The sequence below is a fragment of the Lepisosteus oculatus genome, chromosome 2 (genome assembly GCF_040954835.1).
Source record: "Lepisosteus oculatus isolate fLepOcu1 chromosome 2, fLepOcu1.hap2, whole genome shotgun sequence".
NCBI lineage: Eukaryota > Metazoa > Chordata > Actinopteri > Semionotiformes > Lepisosteidae > Lepisosteus > Lepisosteus oculatus.
Window position 1 is genome coordinate 8,031,950 of NC_090697.1, and position 15,917 is coordinate 8,047,866.

At 42.6% G+C, this 15,917-nt stretch overlaps 1 protein-coding gene and 1 long non-coding RNA gene across 2 annotated transcripts in view; one reads left to right on the forward strand and one right to left on the reverse strand.

The window, feature by feature from the left end:
* rngtt (RNA guanylyltransferase and 5'-phosphatase) overlaps positions 1 to 15,917 on the forward strand; it is a 171,725-nt gene continuing 155,808 nt past the window's right edge. The window contains exons 1-4 of the mRNA XM_006626151.3: positions 1 to 666; positions 7,309 to 7,418; positions 8,184 to 8,287; positions 11,422 to 11,510. Of these exons, the coding sequence (XP_006626214.2) occupies positions 603 to 666; positions 7,309 to 7,418; positions 8,184 to 8,287; positions 11,422 to 11,510 (367 nt within the window). The 5' untranslated portion in view covers positions 1 to 602. The remainder of the gene's footprint in view (positions 667 to 7,308; positions 7,419 to 8,183; positions 8,288 to 11,421; positions 11,511 to 15,917) is intronic.
* On the reverse strand, positions 62 to 3,096 carry LOC138241983 (uncharacterized). Its single transcript, XR_011191252.1, has 2 exons — positions 2,873 to 3,096; positions 62 to 1,780 (listed from the first exon to the last, which is right to left on the reverse strand). It is a non-coding gene; the product is annotated as an uncharacterized lncRNA (long non-coding RNA).

The window sequence follows — 15,917 nt, forward strand, 5'->3', positions numbered from 1 at the left end:
CTTTAGAAACCTTAAATGTGCTGTACCGTGATAATAAGTGCAGACAAAAAATACAATTCAATTTCAAGAGTTGGCAAATATTTTATCAATATTAGACCAAGCTGTGTATCACAAGTCTACCACGACGTGTGGTAGTGAAGTGCCAAACAGCGACAGCTCTTTTTCGAGCCGAAGGTACCATCTAGCGCTGCTTCTCGGCCACTGCAGGTATTTGTATAGGAAGTGCGGAGCACTCTGGGGGAAATGTGGAGGATTTGATTGTAGTTCATTCATGGACGCTGCGTTTGATTCTGGGGAAAACTAGAAGTTTTTTCCCGTTATTCGGGAGACTAAACTTCTCGGAGCTCAGATCCCGGGGAGGCAGGACCGTCCGAGCGAAGCGGGTCACCTCTGCACCCTGGACGCCTCCCGGACTTGCTGAAGTATTTTCAACATCAGCCTTTAGGCCCAAGAGCCGCGGAGCACGGGAGTGCAGCAGCCCGCCGCGGAGGGCTGATCTCCTGGGGACTCTCTCGTAGATGCGGGCCTGACCGACCTGTCCTTCCTGCGAGGTCCGTGGCGAGGTCCTGCCGGGGAGCCTTTCTCCCGGTCTTAGAGACACGATGTCGCACGGCGGGGTCCCGCCGAGATGGCGGAATTGCCCGAGAAGGGGGCAACCTGTGGCAGGTGAGTACCTGCGGCACCTTGTGACATTTTCGCTGCTCGGTTTGTCAGCGCATTGCATTAGGCGGCCCCTTTCATAAAGAAAGGGGACGGTGTAGTATTTTGCGTGTAACGTCCAGCTGTTTGTCTCCGGCTGTGCACCGGGAGCGGTTGAGGGTTTTCCGATGAAGTTCGCGTTTTGGAGGGATGGCGAGAAAACGGTGACATTTCGGCGATTTCATCGCGCATCCCAACAGCTGCAGGTCACCGGGTCGGCCAAGCCCCCGAGCAGCTCCCAGCCGGCTCTGTGGTGCCCCTTGTAACCTGTGCACGCTGTCAAGCTGTGTTTTATACACCGGGAGGCTGTGCACGTCAGTTGTATTTCCTTAGCTTGTGACGAGATCCCCACACAAAACAAACGTAGTCGCACGGTCCTAAAAAAAAAACAACCTTTTACGTTTAAATTCTCCGAAAACATTTTTCTTTCGTGCGTTGAGACCCGTCTCTCAGAATGACCTACAGTTCATGTTATTCTTTGTTTTTTTTTTCCACCCCTCTATTTGTAGGGACTTGTTTGTAAAAAATAAAAGCTTCACCAATGTCTCACTCTTTTGGTTAAGAAGGTCATTCTGTCATGTGTCTAGGGGTTCCTTGGTTCCTATCTGAGTTTGGCGGTATTTATTTTTTTCAGACCTTAATAGACTCTTCTCTCTTCTGTGCTCAAGTGAGAGGTTTTAAGTTGACCAGGATGTCAGTTTTCAGTGTGGATATTCCTACGGCTGCTTCTATTTGATGGCTTTCCAAGACGGCGGTTTCTTTTTTGTACCTTTGTGATCGATCGCAGATTGAATTTTGGTCTTTCAGGTGCGTTACAGGTTTTTTTAACATTAACACCTTTAACTTGAAATCGGCGTGGTGATCGACTCCTGTAGAGACGTCCTGTGGGGAGATTGTGTGCGGGCTGGTGGCAGGATTGCAGGCTGATTCAGAGCAGTGGGAGAAAGGTAACTGGGTGACTACAGGCACACACGGGTCACCACCCCAGATCTTGCTGGGTCCCTCTCATGCCAGGCCGTGGGGGAGACAGCAGAGCCTGGAGGAAGCTGGCAGGAATGATGGGCCCCACTTTAAAACTCCACTAAAATGCAAACAATATGTAAAAAAAGCACAAATAACACAAGGTAAGATACAAGAACTGCGTCGCTTTGACGTTCAGTAATATCAATGGTGCTCTATAGGGGTAGGTCGATTATGATGGGTGCTGTTTGCTTTTTTCGGCTTTAGTGAATTTTATACAGGGTATTTCCAATACATTAAATAAAGAGCTTGTATTTTATACAAAAAAGCATGTGAACAGATCCCATTGACACTCTTGAGCGCAATTGTTAAAATAAGTCGAAAGATCCAGAAAGCATATATGAAGTAGTTTATATTTTCCCATATAATGTGTGATTTTAGAGAGTGGTTCTCAAACTTTTTGGACCAAGTACCACCCCTGATCAATCCAAAGCATCCAAGTACCACCTACAAGTCATCATCTCATAGGAACCCCAGAAAATCTCAATGACCAACATGAGCGCGCGTGCACACACACTCACACATGCATACATATAATAAATAAACTTTATTTGATATAGCACCTTTAAAGGTGGCTTCTCAAAGCGCTTTACAGAATTACAACAGGAACCACAACAATTAAAAATAAACAATACAAATTTCAGTGAGAGGGTTGAGCCTGTTTAGTTGAGCAAAGCAGATGTGAATTCATTGGTCGAGCCTTGATACAATTCACAACAGATTTTAAGTGTATCCACTTCATATCTGGAGCAACCTCTCTAATTCGTGCAACTACACCACTGTGTCGGCTTGTCATTGCTCTAGCACCGTCTATAGAAACTCTGACGCATTTTATCCAGTCGATGCCATTCACTTCGATAAAATCATTCAGAAGCTGAAATATGTGCTCTCCTGTAGTTCCTGTTGGTAGCGGCTTACAGAACAGAAAGTCCTCATGGGACGTACCCTCAAAATCGTATCTAACCTAAAGGAGCAAATTGGCCAATTTTGACACTTTTGACATCATCCGCCATATCAATAATTCTGTGAATGACTGTGTCTTTCAGAGGGGGCAGCAGGACAAGCTGTTTAGCAGCTTTTTCTCCACACATAATACGTATCATCTCTTTTGCCAATGGTAAACAAAGTTCTTTAAAAATAGCCTGGGGCCTACCTGCTTTAGCAATCTGCAAGCTTGCATTTTTCCCCCGTTTCCATTTCAGGAGTCCATCTCAGAAGTTAAAAAGGTTTTATTTCATGTGCGTGGAAGCGAAACACAGAGACGCTTTGTGTATTTTTCTCAAATTAACCTAGAACAGTTCTTAAGTATTTTTCTGTTATCTATCACGCTTTCCTGTGCTCACAAGAGTGCCGGCGTTCGTAGTACGCATTTCTATGCTTTCCTGTGCTTACAACATTGGCATTGTTCCAAAATCACGCACATCCTCCTCCCTCCCTATTTGCTGGAGATAACTTTTTTTAAATACAATTGGTCACTTACGTTCCTAGCACGCATTCCTATACAATGGTGTAGAATAACATAGTAGCTGTTGTGTCCACTCAAGTATTAGCGCGTGCTGTATTGTAGTACATAGGCTGCGTATTCGACACAGATTAATTTTATTAAAATAGAAAATATGAAAACCCGTCCCAATTTTTCAGTGCACACAACAAGGTTCCAGGGTCATATGGCGTACCACCTGGTGGCGCATCACAAGTGGTACGCGGACCATAGTTTAAGAACCACTGATTTAACAGACATTCGACCAGAATGGACACCCCTTGCTTACTTTCTTTATTTTTGATTGCCACACAACAGTAGCTGGTGGAATTTGCTTTTGGTACAAGAGAACGCTGATGGAGCAGATATCCAACACATGCAATACTGAAAAATAAATACAAATTGAAATGGAAAGACAGACAGAGCACAATCACACGTATACGTGCACATTAACCTTGCAGGTAGCACACAGAATTGTAGATGACCATGGGAGGCTAGATAGCTGAATTCCACCCCCCATGACTCTGTCAAACCAATGGTGTACTGTAATACTGTCCTTACATGAGGCCAAAAACAGTCACTACTCCTTCATAAATTCTACACAACATGTTATAACAACATACGTAATCCTTTACAACTGTTATTGCAGATGGCATGACAGGCCTGTAGTTAATTTGTAATGGTTCACATTGAGACAGAGCTTCAGCTGAAAGCTAAGAGCAGAATTCCAGGTCGAGAGACATCTCATGAAAATGCTGAAAGTCACAGTTAATAGACTTTCTGCTGATGCAGCACACCAACAGCAGTCCTGCTACATATATGTGACATTTTGTTATGTGTTTTTTATCTTTTTTTATGACTGTGTTATTGTCTCATGAGGTGTTGTACCCTTGGGCCAGGTACTCCATGTGTAAAGCATCAGCTAAATAAATTCAAGTTAGGACAGACTCATTCAAACAAACATAACTCAATTCTATCCAGGTCAAGCAAAGGCACAAGAGTTGACTGATCATGAGATTAAGAACGTTATAGGCAGAAAATCCCCTTGTCCCCAAGAAATGCAGACAATGCACCAGTGACTATAAAATTCATTTCAGGGGCCTTCATAAATTTTAGCCAGCAAACAGCACAGCACTGTCCCAACAGGACAGACAAAGAAACTCCCATCTAAATTCTTTTGTAGCTCATCTAGTCCCTGGATTGGCTAGCCACTCCATACAGAGTTACACAAATGCATGCTTTCTGCATTCTAACGTATTAATTCCCAAGGGTGTTTGCTTGAAAACGGCACTATTACAGAGTAGTTTAAAAGTTACGCTGCTGCAGAAAACATGTAATTTAGCAACCTTATCATAAGACACAACGAGATACATCTGTGCTTGCAAATGCAGTGCCTCAGAGAGAAAACTCACTGTTCAGCCAAGGACACAGCCTTCACAATTATTCATTTTAACTCTCTTGCATTCATTCCTGCATCAGCTTATATAAAGAAACTGCTTACTGAAAGGTGATGCTTACTGAAAGGTGATGCTACATTACTAGGACATTTCAATATTTCTTGCATATTATGAATATTATGAAGAGGAAGATGGATTTTGACACCGATACTCTTGCAATAGTTAACAATTGCTTGTTTGTGAAAGCACCAAATAGGACAGATACGTTTATTAACCTGTTTATTAAGTTTATTAACCAGACAAATAGAATACAGTTGAATGCACAGATGTGTTAGAGCCCCATGGTAATTGTGACCTAAATATAGCATTTTTGATGTATACATTTGAACACTACTGTAGCGTACTGTACTGTAACGTAGTTTTCTAATTTTAGAAAATCAGATTGCTTAGTAACGAGAGGTCACAGACAGTGAACTGGGTGCAAATTTATATGACAAAAGGGATGTTTGTGCTTCAGAAACACAATGTTAATGTCTCAAAAGGAATTCATCTCTAAAACAATGAGGTCCAAGGACATTATAGCCCAAATGAGTTAACAGGTGTATTAAAAAGTCAATCGCATAAAAGAGCCCAGCTTCAGATATAAAAAAAGAGTAAACCAAGGTTTGGGTGCACCTGAAAAAGATATTAAAATTGTGAAGAAGCAGGCAAAGAAGAATATTGCATTGTAGAAGCAAAGAAGACAACAAAGAAATAGTAAACATGCAAAATGAACACTTTACACAGAAGCCTTTTATTGTACAGTTGATGTCCCATGTTATGAAACAAGCTCTGTTTTGGGTAATTTTAAGAAAACTAAGACTGTGGTTCTGCAGCTGCCAGCGCAGGTAAAAACCAGTAAACCACCTGCACCTGCTGTTTTCCCAGTCATACCCCAGGAAATGCTACCTGTCTAGTCTGTCCCCCCATCCGTTCTTCAACCCCTTTATCCACTTTATCCACTTGTTTTGGACTGTGGGAGGACACCCACGCAAACCTGGGTAGAACATCAGGTGCCGCCCAGGCGCTGAACCAGCACGGAGAGGCTACAGTGCTAACTGTGGCGTGCCCCTGCCATCCCCACCTGTCCTCTAATTGTAAAGAAAGCATTTACTGCTTACGACGGTTTCAGTTTGCTTTCCTTTCAGTTTGAAAAGCCACGCCTTAGATTTGTCCTATTCCCTTATTGTTGGACAGAGCTACAATGTTCTTTTTGTCTCTAAGAATGGCCAAATCCGCTGGCAGGACAAGAGTTTTCCCGATTGTCTGAGCACTACCAGTCAGAGCCAACCTAGAGCTGGCATTGCAGGGCGCTCCTAAAACTCTTACTCCTAAAACCCTTCCAGAAACTGTACTAAGAGCTTCTAAGCTCTTAGAGCTTGTCATTGGTTTCCGGTAACTGGCTCAGCCGTCTTTGGGAGAAATCAACAGTGCTTTCTTGGTAGCACCGTGTCGCGTGTGAAGACGATTCCAAACGAGTGAAGGTTTCCTGCGGTGATTTGTTGGAAGCTCACAACAGCACGTTCACTTTCTATCCCACTCGCGGGAAATCTGAGGGCTGGATCGCCAGGATCCTTGCTCTTCTGGCCTGTTGCAGGAAGGTCGATATGGGACTGCGGGAGGTCTCCTCGGGCGTTTCGCCAGCCCTCGGCCTGCGCGTTGATGGCGTATGAATTTTCACCAGGTTCCCCGGGCGTCTGTTGTGTCATGGTTTTCTCCTGCTCTCCATGATCTCGCCACTTTTTCCATTTGGGTTGGAATTTTTGCCCTTGACCGTTCAGTGTTTGTTTCGCTTTTGAAACCGCAGATCCCGCTATTTTAGGGTGAAAATGCGGACTTCAGAACGGCGAAGCTGCCTGGTCTTTTACGTTGGTGAGCAACCTCATCCGCGGTGACGTTTGTGTCAGTTGAAGTGACCCCGTAATTAGACAGCTGCTAGATGGTGTCAGAAACACCTTGGGGAAGGTAAATGTAAAACAATAAAAAAAAAGACTTGAGAGGCATGTTCTAAACACACTCTGTGTTTAAAATGAATGAGTTAACTTGTACCACTCGCAGGATGTCTGTTACTTGCACAGTTGGAGAACCGTGGGTCTGGCACAAAGCCGTTGAGAGGAGTTTGATTCAAGCGTACAGGACCCTAAGGTGTATATGCAGAGGTACAACGAGGCCGCAGACTCACAGCTGGAAACGAAAAGTTTTTTTTTTTAAGACGAAGAGTAGGAAACATTTATTAAAGCAAAGAGTTGTGGGTATTTGGAGAAAGCTTCCCCGTCAGCTCTTAAGACTCGGGACACTTTTAAGAATCTGATGGTTTAAATTTGGTGTAGTATCATTTATTTTCTGAACTTCCAAATGAGCTAGTTGGGCCTTTCTCCTTGCTTGTATTCTTTCGTATGTCTTGAGGCAGATATTCTTGTTGTTCAGTGCTTTTATTTAGTTAACTTCTAAAGTTCCCATTCGATGTTACACATACCATACTAAAAATTGTCTGTATTCACACTGTGAACTGTAAAGCTTTTAAGGTATCTGAGATGTTAAATAATGTGACATACGTTCCTTTACTACTGCTTATGAAAAGTAATGTCTGGTTGTGGCACCCAGAAAAGATGCTGAAGATAAATTCTGTGATCCAGTCTATATTTTATGTTCTTTTTCTATACCCCCCCGTAGGTAAATTCCTGCCCATGAAGACAATGTTAGGGCCAAAATACGATGACTTGGTCCAGGAAGAGAACAGGTTCCACCCCAGCATGCTGTCAAACTATTTAAAGAGTCTTAAGGTAAGCTGTAGCAGACCGAGTGCCGGTGTACTTGCTGTAGTTAGGTGCTGGGCTCACGTGCTCTGGCATGATGGGGGCAGAGTGGTGGCACTGTGGCTGAGGATCTGTGCCTGTGGCTGGAAGGTTGCCGGTTCGTATCTCGCGGCCGGCAGAGGAATCCTACTCAGTTGGCCCCCTGAGCAAGGCCCTTCGCTCTGAGCCCAAGCTTCTCTCCCTGTCTGTGTGTCTCATGGAGAGCAAGCTGGGGTATGCGAAAAAGACAAATTCCTAATGCAAGAAACTGTATATGGCCAATAAAGTGATCTGATCTTATGATTTTGGTTGCTCAGCCCAGAGCATGTGAATCACTGGTTCACCTCTGTGGCAGCTCTAGAACACTTCTGAAACCTCCTGGCTCCTCCTTTATCATTACATTTCAACTTAGAGTAGTATCACGGTGATCCTCTGAGCTCTTAACTGCCCATATCACATGATTTGGGATTTGGCCCACATTGTCTGAAATCTGTTCTGCATTGAATTACCACCACTCTGTGGGTATCTTAAGCCTTTGTTTGCATTATGTTTGTTTGAATGTAAAGACAACAGGCATCTGAGGTTATTGTAAGCTCGCAAACCTAATATGTTCTGTTGACAGTTTTCTTCCACTCTGTGGGCTACATCTAATAACTGAAGTTCTTAACATCAACAAACAACGGCAAAATAAAGACATATATATATATAACAGCAGCAGCAAATAATGGACTAAGACCTTTTCCTTTTTTTTAGGTCAAAATGGGGTTGCTCATTGATTTAACAAATACATCCAGATTCTATGACCGGAATGAAATCGAGAAGGAAGGCATTAAGTATGTGAAGCTTGCTTGCAAAGGGTAAGTGTCTTGTGGCTCTGGAATTCTGCTCAGCGATGGGATTGAACAGCCCGGTGGAAGGCTGGATTGTGAACACATAATAATAATAATAATTGCTTACACTTATGTAGCACTTTTTCTGGACACTCCACTCAAAGCGCTTTACAGGTAATGGGAACTCCCCTCCACCACCACCAGTGTGCAGCTGGATGATGCGACGGCAGCCATAGTACACCAGTACACTTATCACACAACAGCTCTCAGTGGGGAGGAGAGCAGAGTAATGAAGCCAATTCATAGATGGGGATTATTAGGATGCCATGATTGGTAAGGGCCAATGGGAAATTTGGCCAGGAGAAACGCCCTGGGGTTTATAATGACCAAAGAGAGTCAGGACCTTGGTGTTACGTCTCATCCGAAGGACGGCGCCTGTTTACAGTATAGTGTCCCCGTCGCTATACTGGAGCATTAGGACCCACACAGACCGCAGGGTGAGCGCCCCCTGCTGGCCCCACTAACGCCTCTTCCAGCAGCAACCTTAGTTTTTCCCAGGAGGTCTCACATCCAGGTACTGACCAGGCTCACACCTGCTGAGCTTCAGTGGGCTGCCAGTTGTGAGTTGCAGAGTGAAATGGCTGCTGGCTGCTCTTATAATATAAGACAGGATCCAAACGAGAAGGATTTGGATCCTTCTCGTTTGAGAAGGACTTCCACATGGCTTCTCTGCCATTTGGTAGTAAGTATTGCATACATTAGTGTTACATTATACTAATGAGTATTGCATGTGGATGGCAAAACCATAAAGTACAGATATCTTCTAGACAATATGGAGAAGCAATAAAAATGTAAATAAAAGATTAGGATTTGTAGTTAAAAACACAGAATTTAGATGAATAGATTTATTCAAAAAATGAATGCTTTTTTAGAGCATCAGGAATAGATAACTATTGATGCAAACTAGAGCAAGGTAATTTTCTTTGGATCAATGAACTAATTTCAGTATTGAAGAACTCATCCAGCTGCCTCTTGGGGAAAGACAAGGTATTGACTTCAGCAGCATGACTGTGTGGCTTGTTCGATTCTTCCACAACTCGCTGAGTGAAGTGCCTGCTGTGCTCGATTTTAAGGCGCACTCTGGTTCATGTTTCGCTGTTCCTTGTGAAGACATCTGCTGGGTTGGCCTTGTCAGTTTTAGTACCCAAAATCTAAAATACATAGTCATTAATTGCATCATCATTTTTGCTGTAGGTTTTTATGTTGCTATTATACTTTTTTTTTCCAATGAAACTGGATTGAGTTCATCCCGGTTAAGGTGATGTAAGTTCAGGTATGCAAAATGGTGCTTTTTGTGGCATAACCAGAACACAAAGGATTTTTGTCAAGTAAGATCATTTGACAGCTATGGGGATATGCGAGTTATTCTCGTGTTAGTCTACAAAACCTTGTCCGAACACATCTGTGACAATGTAAGACAGGTTTACCTGTTAGCCAAAGGTGTTAACTTGTGCATCTAGTGCTAAAACTGGTGGGGTTTCTGAATTATCCATTGAGTACATCATGACATTTTCTGTTTGTCAGAAAGCTTTGGAAAAGTTTAAATTAGTAAAATGCAAGCGGAGACAATTAATTGCTGTAAAAGCTTCTTAGTAGAGCATCAGGAAACAGTGTCATCAACTCCAAATGTATTGTGCAGGTGTTGAAAGAGCTGTGTAATATCTGGCTGTTTCAGGCTTTTGCAGTATGGTTAGAGTAGTTCCATTTGCCTCTTTAGTGAATTTAACAAACATTATGTAACATGGTGTGTTGGATACAACTGCAAAACTGTGCTTTGCTTATTTCCCGTCATTGATCTTATAATCTAAGACTTTTTTGTTTTTTTGAGAAATTGGGCTTATAAAGACATTTTATCAGCCTTCAAATTTGTATTTGTTTAGGAATAAAACCCAGCTCTGTTTGTATTTTGAATTATGATTGTGTTTTAGCACTGTTCTAAACTAGTGTTTTTCACAACACTTTGTCCCTGACACAGCTCAAACCTATAGGTTTCCTGCTTGAATCATGTCATTCAGCAGATTATCGTCTATATCTGGTATAGTGGTGCTAGAAAGTTTGTGAAAATTAAGAATGTTCTTAATTTCTGCATAAATGTGACCTTAAATGTGAAACACGGTGGTGGCAGTATCATGGTTTGGGGCTGTTATTCTGCCTCGGGACCAGGACAGCTTGCCATCATTGACAGAACTATGAATTCTGGAGTGTACCAGCAGATTCTACAGGAGAATGTCAGGGTATCCGTCTGTGAACTGAAGCTCAACAGAAGGTGGGTCCTGCAGCAAGACAATGATCCTAAACACACAAGTCAGTCTACCAAAGAATGGTTGAAGCAGAAGAAATTTTGCATTTTGGAATGGCCGCGTCGATGTCCAGACCTTAATCCAATGGAAATGTTGTGGCAGGACCTGAAGCAGGGAGTTTGTGCAAGAAAGCCCACCAACATCACTGAGTTGAAGCAGTTCTATAAGGAGGAATGGGCCAAAATTCCTCCAAGCTGGAATTGATCAACAGTTACCCTAAACATTTGGTTGAAGTCATTGCTGCTCAAGGGGGTCACAGCAGTCACTGAAAGCCTAGGTTCACATACTTTGTCTGACAAAGACATTTAATGTTGGGTCATTTTGATCAATAAATGAATGAAAAAGTATATACCTTTGTGTGTTTTGTTTTATTGGGTTCTCTATCTATTTTTATGGCTCAGATGAAGGTCTGATCACATTTTAAATTTTTGCAGAAATTCTGAAGGGTTCACAAACTTTCTAGGACCAATGTATAATGATTATAGAATTATTTTTCACAGCACTCAATTTAAACATCCTTGGCAATATAGATCGATATCTGATTTTGGCCCTTGCACTCTATAGTAATGGTATATCTTAAGTTTTAAAGAACTGTCCGTCTTGAAGGATTTTGATCAGGGCTGCGAGAACAGATTTTGAGACCCAAAGGAATGCAGCTGCTGTAAACGTTCAGACCAACTGGTTTAGGTGGCGGAGCGTAGGTTATGAATAGATTTCAGAAAGCTCTTCAGAGATGGTTCACACTGCATTGAAACCAGTGGAGTTTGTTCTCTTTTTCTCATTCCTTTTCTCCCCCTTTAGGCATGGAGAGTGTCCTACGGCAGAACACACAGAAATGTTCATCAGGCTGTGTGAGCACTTCATGGAAAAGAATCCTACTGAACTAATAGGTATGAAGGCATGTATAGTGTTGGAGGCCAGGAAGAAACTGTGTTTCACCATACACTGTTTACAGAGAGACCGAACATTTTTCACAGGCTTGAACTCTGACATTCATTGTGTAGTCATGTGTGATTTCTTTCCCAGGAGCCATAGCGTAACCCACATTTCAAAACTCGAAAATGGTTTCCTTGCCTGTACCGATGTAGTCATTGAAGCAGTGTAGCACATTCTGGTCATTTCCCTCACAACCAGTGACATTGTTGCATGTCTGTATTGGATAGCGTCTCATTTTCAAAGAACAGTTATCAATATGTAATGTGTACGTTGCATAATATACCCTTTTTTTTCCATCGATGTCATGATTGACTCTAATACTGGCGCCCAAATGTTTCCAGTTCACAACAGACAGCCATTACCCAATCTTAAACAAAGTGGAATATTCCTTTGTTTCCAGGGGCAGTCTTCAATGTCAGATGTAAATAGATATTCGTAATTAAGCAAAAAATGATGCATTACCTCGATGTAGTTAAAACCACTTAATGTTATGGATGGCTAGTCTCTCTGCTGCTCTAACTTGCTCATAATCAGTGGTGATCTCTGCTGCACTGGTTGCAGACAGGCTGATTTGACACCGGACCTTCAGCTTCAGCCATGCATCTCCAGAACAATTGCACTAGCAATTAGGAGATGGAATGCATATGTCACAGACTGCCTAATCTCATTAAGGGTCATTACCTGTGGAAATTAAAACAGTTAAGGCAGAGGTTAATAGCCTCCAGCAAGTGCAATATGACAGGAGTCTGGGAGTGATGTACTTTTTCCTGAAGGCAAAACACCTCTTCTCATTTGTGTCTCTCCCTTTCAAATGTCAGAATCAGTACCAGGCAATTTCCAGTAAATTAATCTCCCCTAATAACTTTGAATATTAACACGGTAGGAATTCTAAGTGATCATAAAAAATAATTTGCATGCTTTATTTTTTTGAATAGCATCATTTTTTGTGGCATTCTGCCAGGAAGAGGGGTCAGGTTTTGTAAAAGAACACGTCAGCTAGTAAATGTTTCGTACACTTGGGGGAGCCAGTGTGTTGCAAACTGCTGTGTATTCTGCCGAGACACTACATACACTATTTCACTGATGTCTTTCGGTCTCCTTGTTCATGTGCTCTAGTGCACAGCTGAATTCCTTGACCAGAAACGTGCGTGGCTTCAATGTGATTTGTCTTTAGTTTTTCTAAGCGGTCTCCTAGCTCAGGTATAAAAGGAAAGAATTTTGTTTACAGTCAGGATTAACTCGTCACCCGATGGGCAGAAGGGCCTCTTCTCGTTCTTATTAGAGCTTACACATTTCTGGAGCAAATTTGGAAAGCGCACAAAAGAATTGCACTTCGCGCAGTGATGTCTGTGGGGAGTACGCAGACACTAAGATGAGTGTAAAAATGACATGACAGCACATGCTTAATGGGCTCCTGAATGGATAATTCAGGAGTACTGTGCAGCTGTTACTATCTCATTATTGATGTGCTCGGGTTGAGGCAGCGTGACGCTGTGAGTGTGATCACTAGTTAATTGGTGTCTCTCCCTCCTCGAGAGAGAGAGCAGATGTTGACTTAATCAAGAGGCAACTCGAGAGGCGGGCCCGGAAGAGCCCAGGATCTTTCATTGGCTGTCTTGTTCCTGACACTTCTCTCCGGTGGGTTTGAGCAGCGAAGAGACAGCGTGGCGGGGGAACGTGTCATCCGTCAACAGCGCGAGGGCGAAAGTGGAGAAAACTGCCTGTCGTCTTTCCAGGCGGCTCCCTCCCAAATAGGCGGGGTCAAGATTTCTAGTGCGGTTATAATTTTTTGGGGGGAGCATCTTGAAGTGATTAATTGAGACAGAATTTACCTCGAGTACAAAGGACAACCAAAAAATATTCGGGGCTAAAAGCTGTAGTTCTTTCTCTTGCTGAACCTGCTGGGGAAAAGTGTGTGGTCGTACAAAGCCTCTGGTTTAGTAACTAAGACATGAGCCTAAATCGAGAGCAGTACAGTCTGTGATGTATATGGTAATGTGTTGCTCATGTGATCCTCCATTTCAAATCTTGATTTCTGCAGAGGGTCTAAACCTTGAGCCTATTTGTGTTAGGTTCCAGAAATCAAGAAATGGATACCAACATTCAGATGTGTTTTAATAGGGACTTAATGAAACCACTGTAATGGTAGGCTGGCACTTTTTGCTTTGTCAAACCATACATTGTCTTTCCCATTTCAGCACTGCCTTTTTTAAATGGGAAGTCCTTCTTGTCACTAAAACAAGGAGCTGCAGTGATCACCCAAAGTATTGTCTGGATGGAGTTTGAGGACCCGCTGAGTAGATCGCCCTTCTTTTACATGGTGCCTAATCAAATTTGCTTGTTCAGCTTTGCTTCTGACTGCAATCCAATCGCATTGTTCAAGAGAACCTTCGCATTCTCTTCACCATGTCCTTGCTATCATGGTGCCAGACCCTATACAGAGCTGGGGGTTGTTGCTTTGGCAGCGTCTTTGAGAAGCGCTTGCAGGAAATATCACTAGTGTGGTGCTGCTCCGTGATTTTCCATCACCTCCTGACAGACAGGCATCCCAGGAGAGACTCTCTTATCAGAAGGCCTTCCTCTCTGCGTTGCGAGTTGCAGGCCTGCTGTGCCTTGAGGAGAATACATGAATATATGCGTTTTTTGAACAGGGCAGACTGATTCTCTCAAGGTAGTCTCTTGGGTGTTTTTTTTTCCAGGGAAGTAAAAAATGCAGACCCCCCTTTTGTTGGAATGAACGTCAAATTAAGGTTCTCAGATTTTGCATTGCTTTAGGGTTAATGAGATAGAAGGCTAATGGTGTCATTTTTTTTTTACAGTTCTTGATTCTGGGGTCTGAGACTGAAACCCAATCAGAAGGAAACTGCAGTTGTAATTCTTAACCAAAAGCATACAGTCTGTCCTGTTTAAGTCTGCATCGTTTAATTTTATGTCCTCCAGAAGGAACAAAGGCATTTCCAGGATGGTGTATGTGTCTTCACTTTATTGCATAGCCAAGATATTTCGGCTGCAAACGCTGGGTTATGATGTGCAGCTCAGCGTGCATGTCTGCTGTTAAGTTTGATGCGGTGACTGCAGCCAGTTTAGGGAATCTGAAAGTGTCTTGGTGAGACAGAGGTTGTGGGGAAAAAAAGCCAATTAATTCTATAAGCAGGGAAAATGAAATGGCTATTATTAAGGTTCTGTTCTAAAGAACTGTGATGTGTTTGAATGATTGTGCTCCTAAAAGTACAATGATGATATTTTTCTTCAGTTTTTCAGTAGACATGAAGTAAAACTAATAAGAATTACTTGCATAAGAACCTATGATTTTGGGTAATAGAAATTTCTAATTTTTTGGATGAACACCTGGAAAAGGCTTCCAGTTTTCAATTTACTCTTCATGAAACCAACATTTTATCACGTATATACTCTTATCTCAAACTCCATGTTGTTTGCCAGTCTCTGATACGTATGCAGTGACTTCGGCACACTCATACCTCGGTTTTATTTCTTAATTCGCTCTGTGGGGCTCAGTCTCTACCTAGACTCATTTGGATACCTGTTCAATTGTTTATATCTTCATGTTTCTTTACAAAACTGTCAAAAGGTAGTGGAAAAACTTAAATTTGTTGCTAGAAATTTTGAATGGAATAGTCTGATCCCTTTAAAAAGATGATGTACCATCGGAAGGGACTTGATTAAGATTAAACTCTCAAACACGTCTCTAGCTTATGTGTTGAAAGGATGGAGAATTGTTATCCGTCTGTGTGCGTGAAGCCCTGTGTCCCGGTGAACGATGTGGCTACAGGGAGCCTGTTCCAAAAAGACAGACAAGGCGGACTGGGAGTGCATGACTGCTCTTGGCAGAGACAGGCTCCCAGACTGTTGCTGTTCCGTGGATGAAGGGATAAACGTGGAATCGCCAATCAAGCCTAGCCTGCCTGCCTTTGGAGGTGGGAGGAATCAAGGGGGAACGTGGCAACTCCACACTGAAAGAAGAAAAACACAATAAAGGAATGAGTACTAGTGTGAGCAGTTCAGGTCCTTAAGAAGGGCTGTTTTAAGTTAGTGATTTGTGAATGGCTTGTAACTGTCTCCTGTTTCTGGATTGCATGGGATATTACCTAGGGACCATTGATTTGAGCCTATTTTCCCTAGTTGGTTCACGGTCAGATTATTTGTCATTGTGGATTTGGGGTTCACTGCTTTTTGGGTGATACTAACAACAGACCAACTCAAATGTTGTACTGATGTCTGAGCTTCATGCGTATCTGTCCGGCGTAAAGAAATGGATGCAGAAGGACTTCTTCCGTAAAAGGTCTAATTTTATTTGTGACATAACAGAGTTTTTTGTTCTTGGTCTCCCAATATCGGCAGTG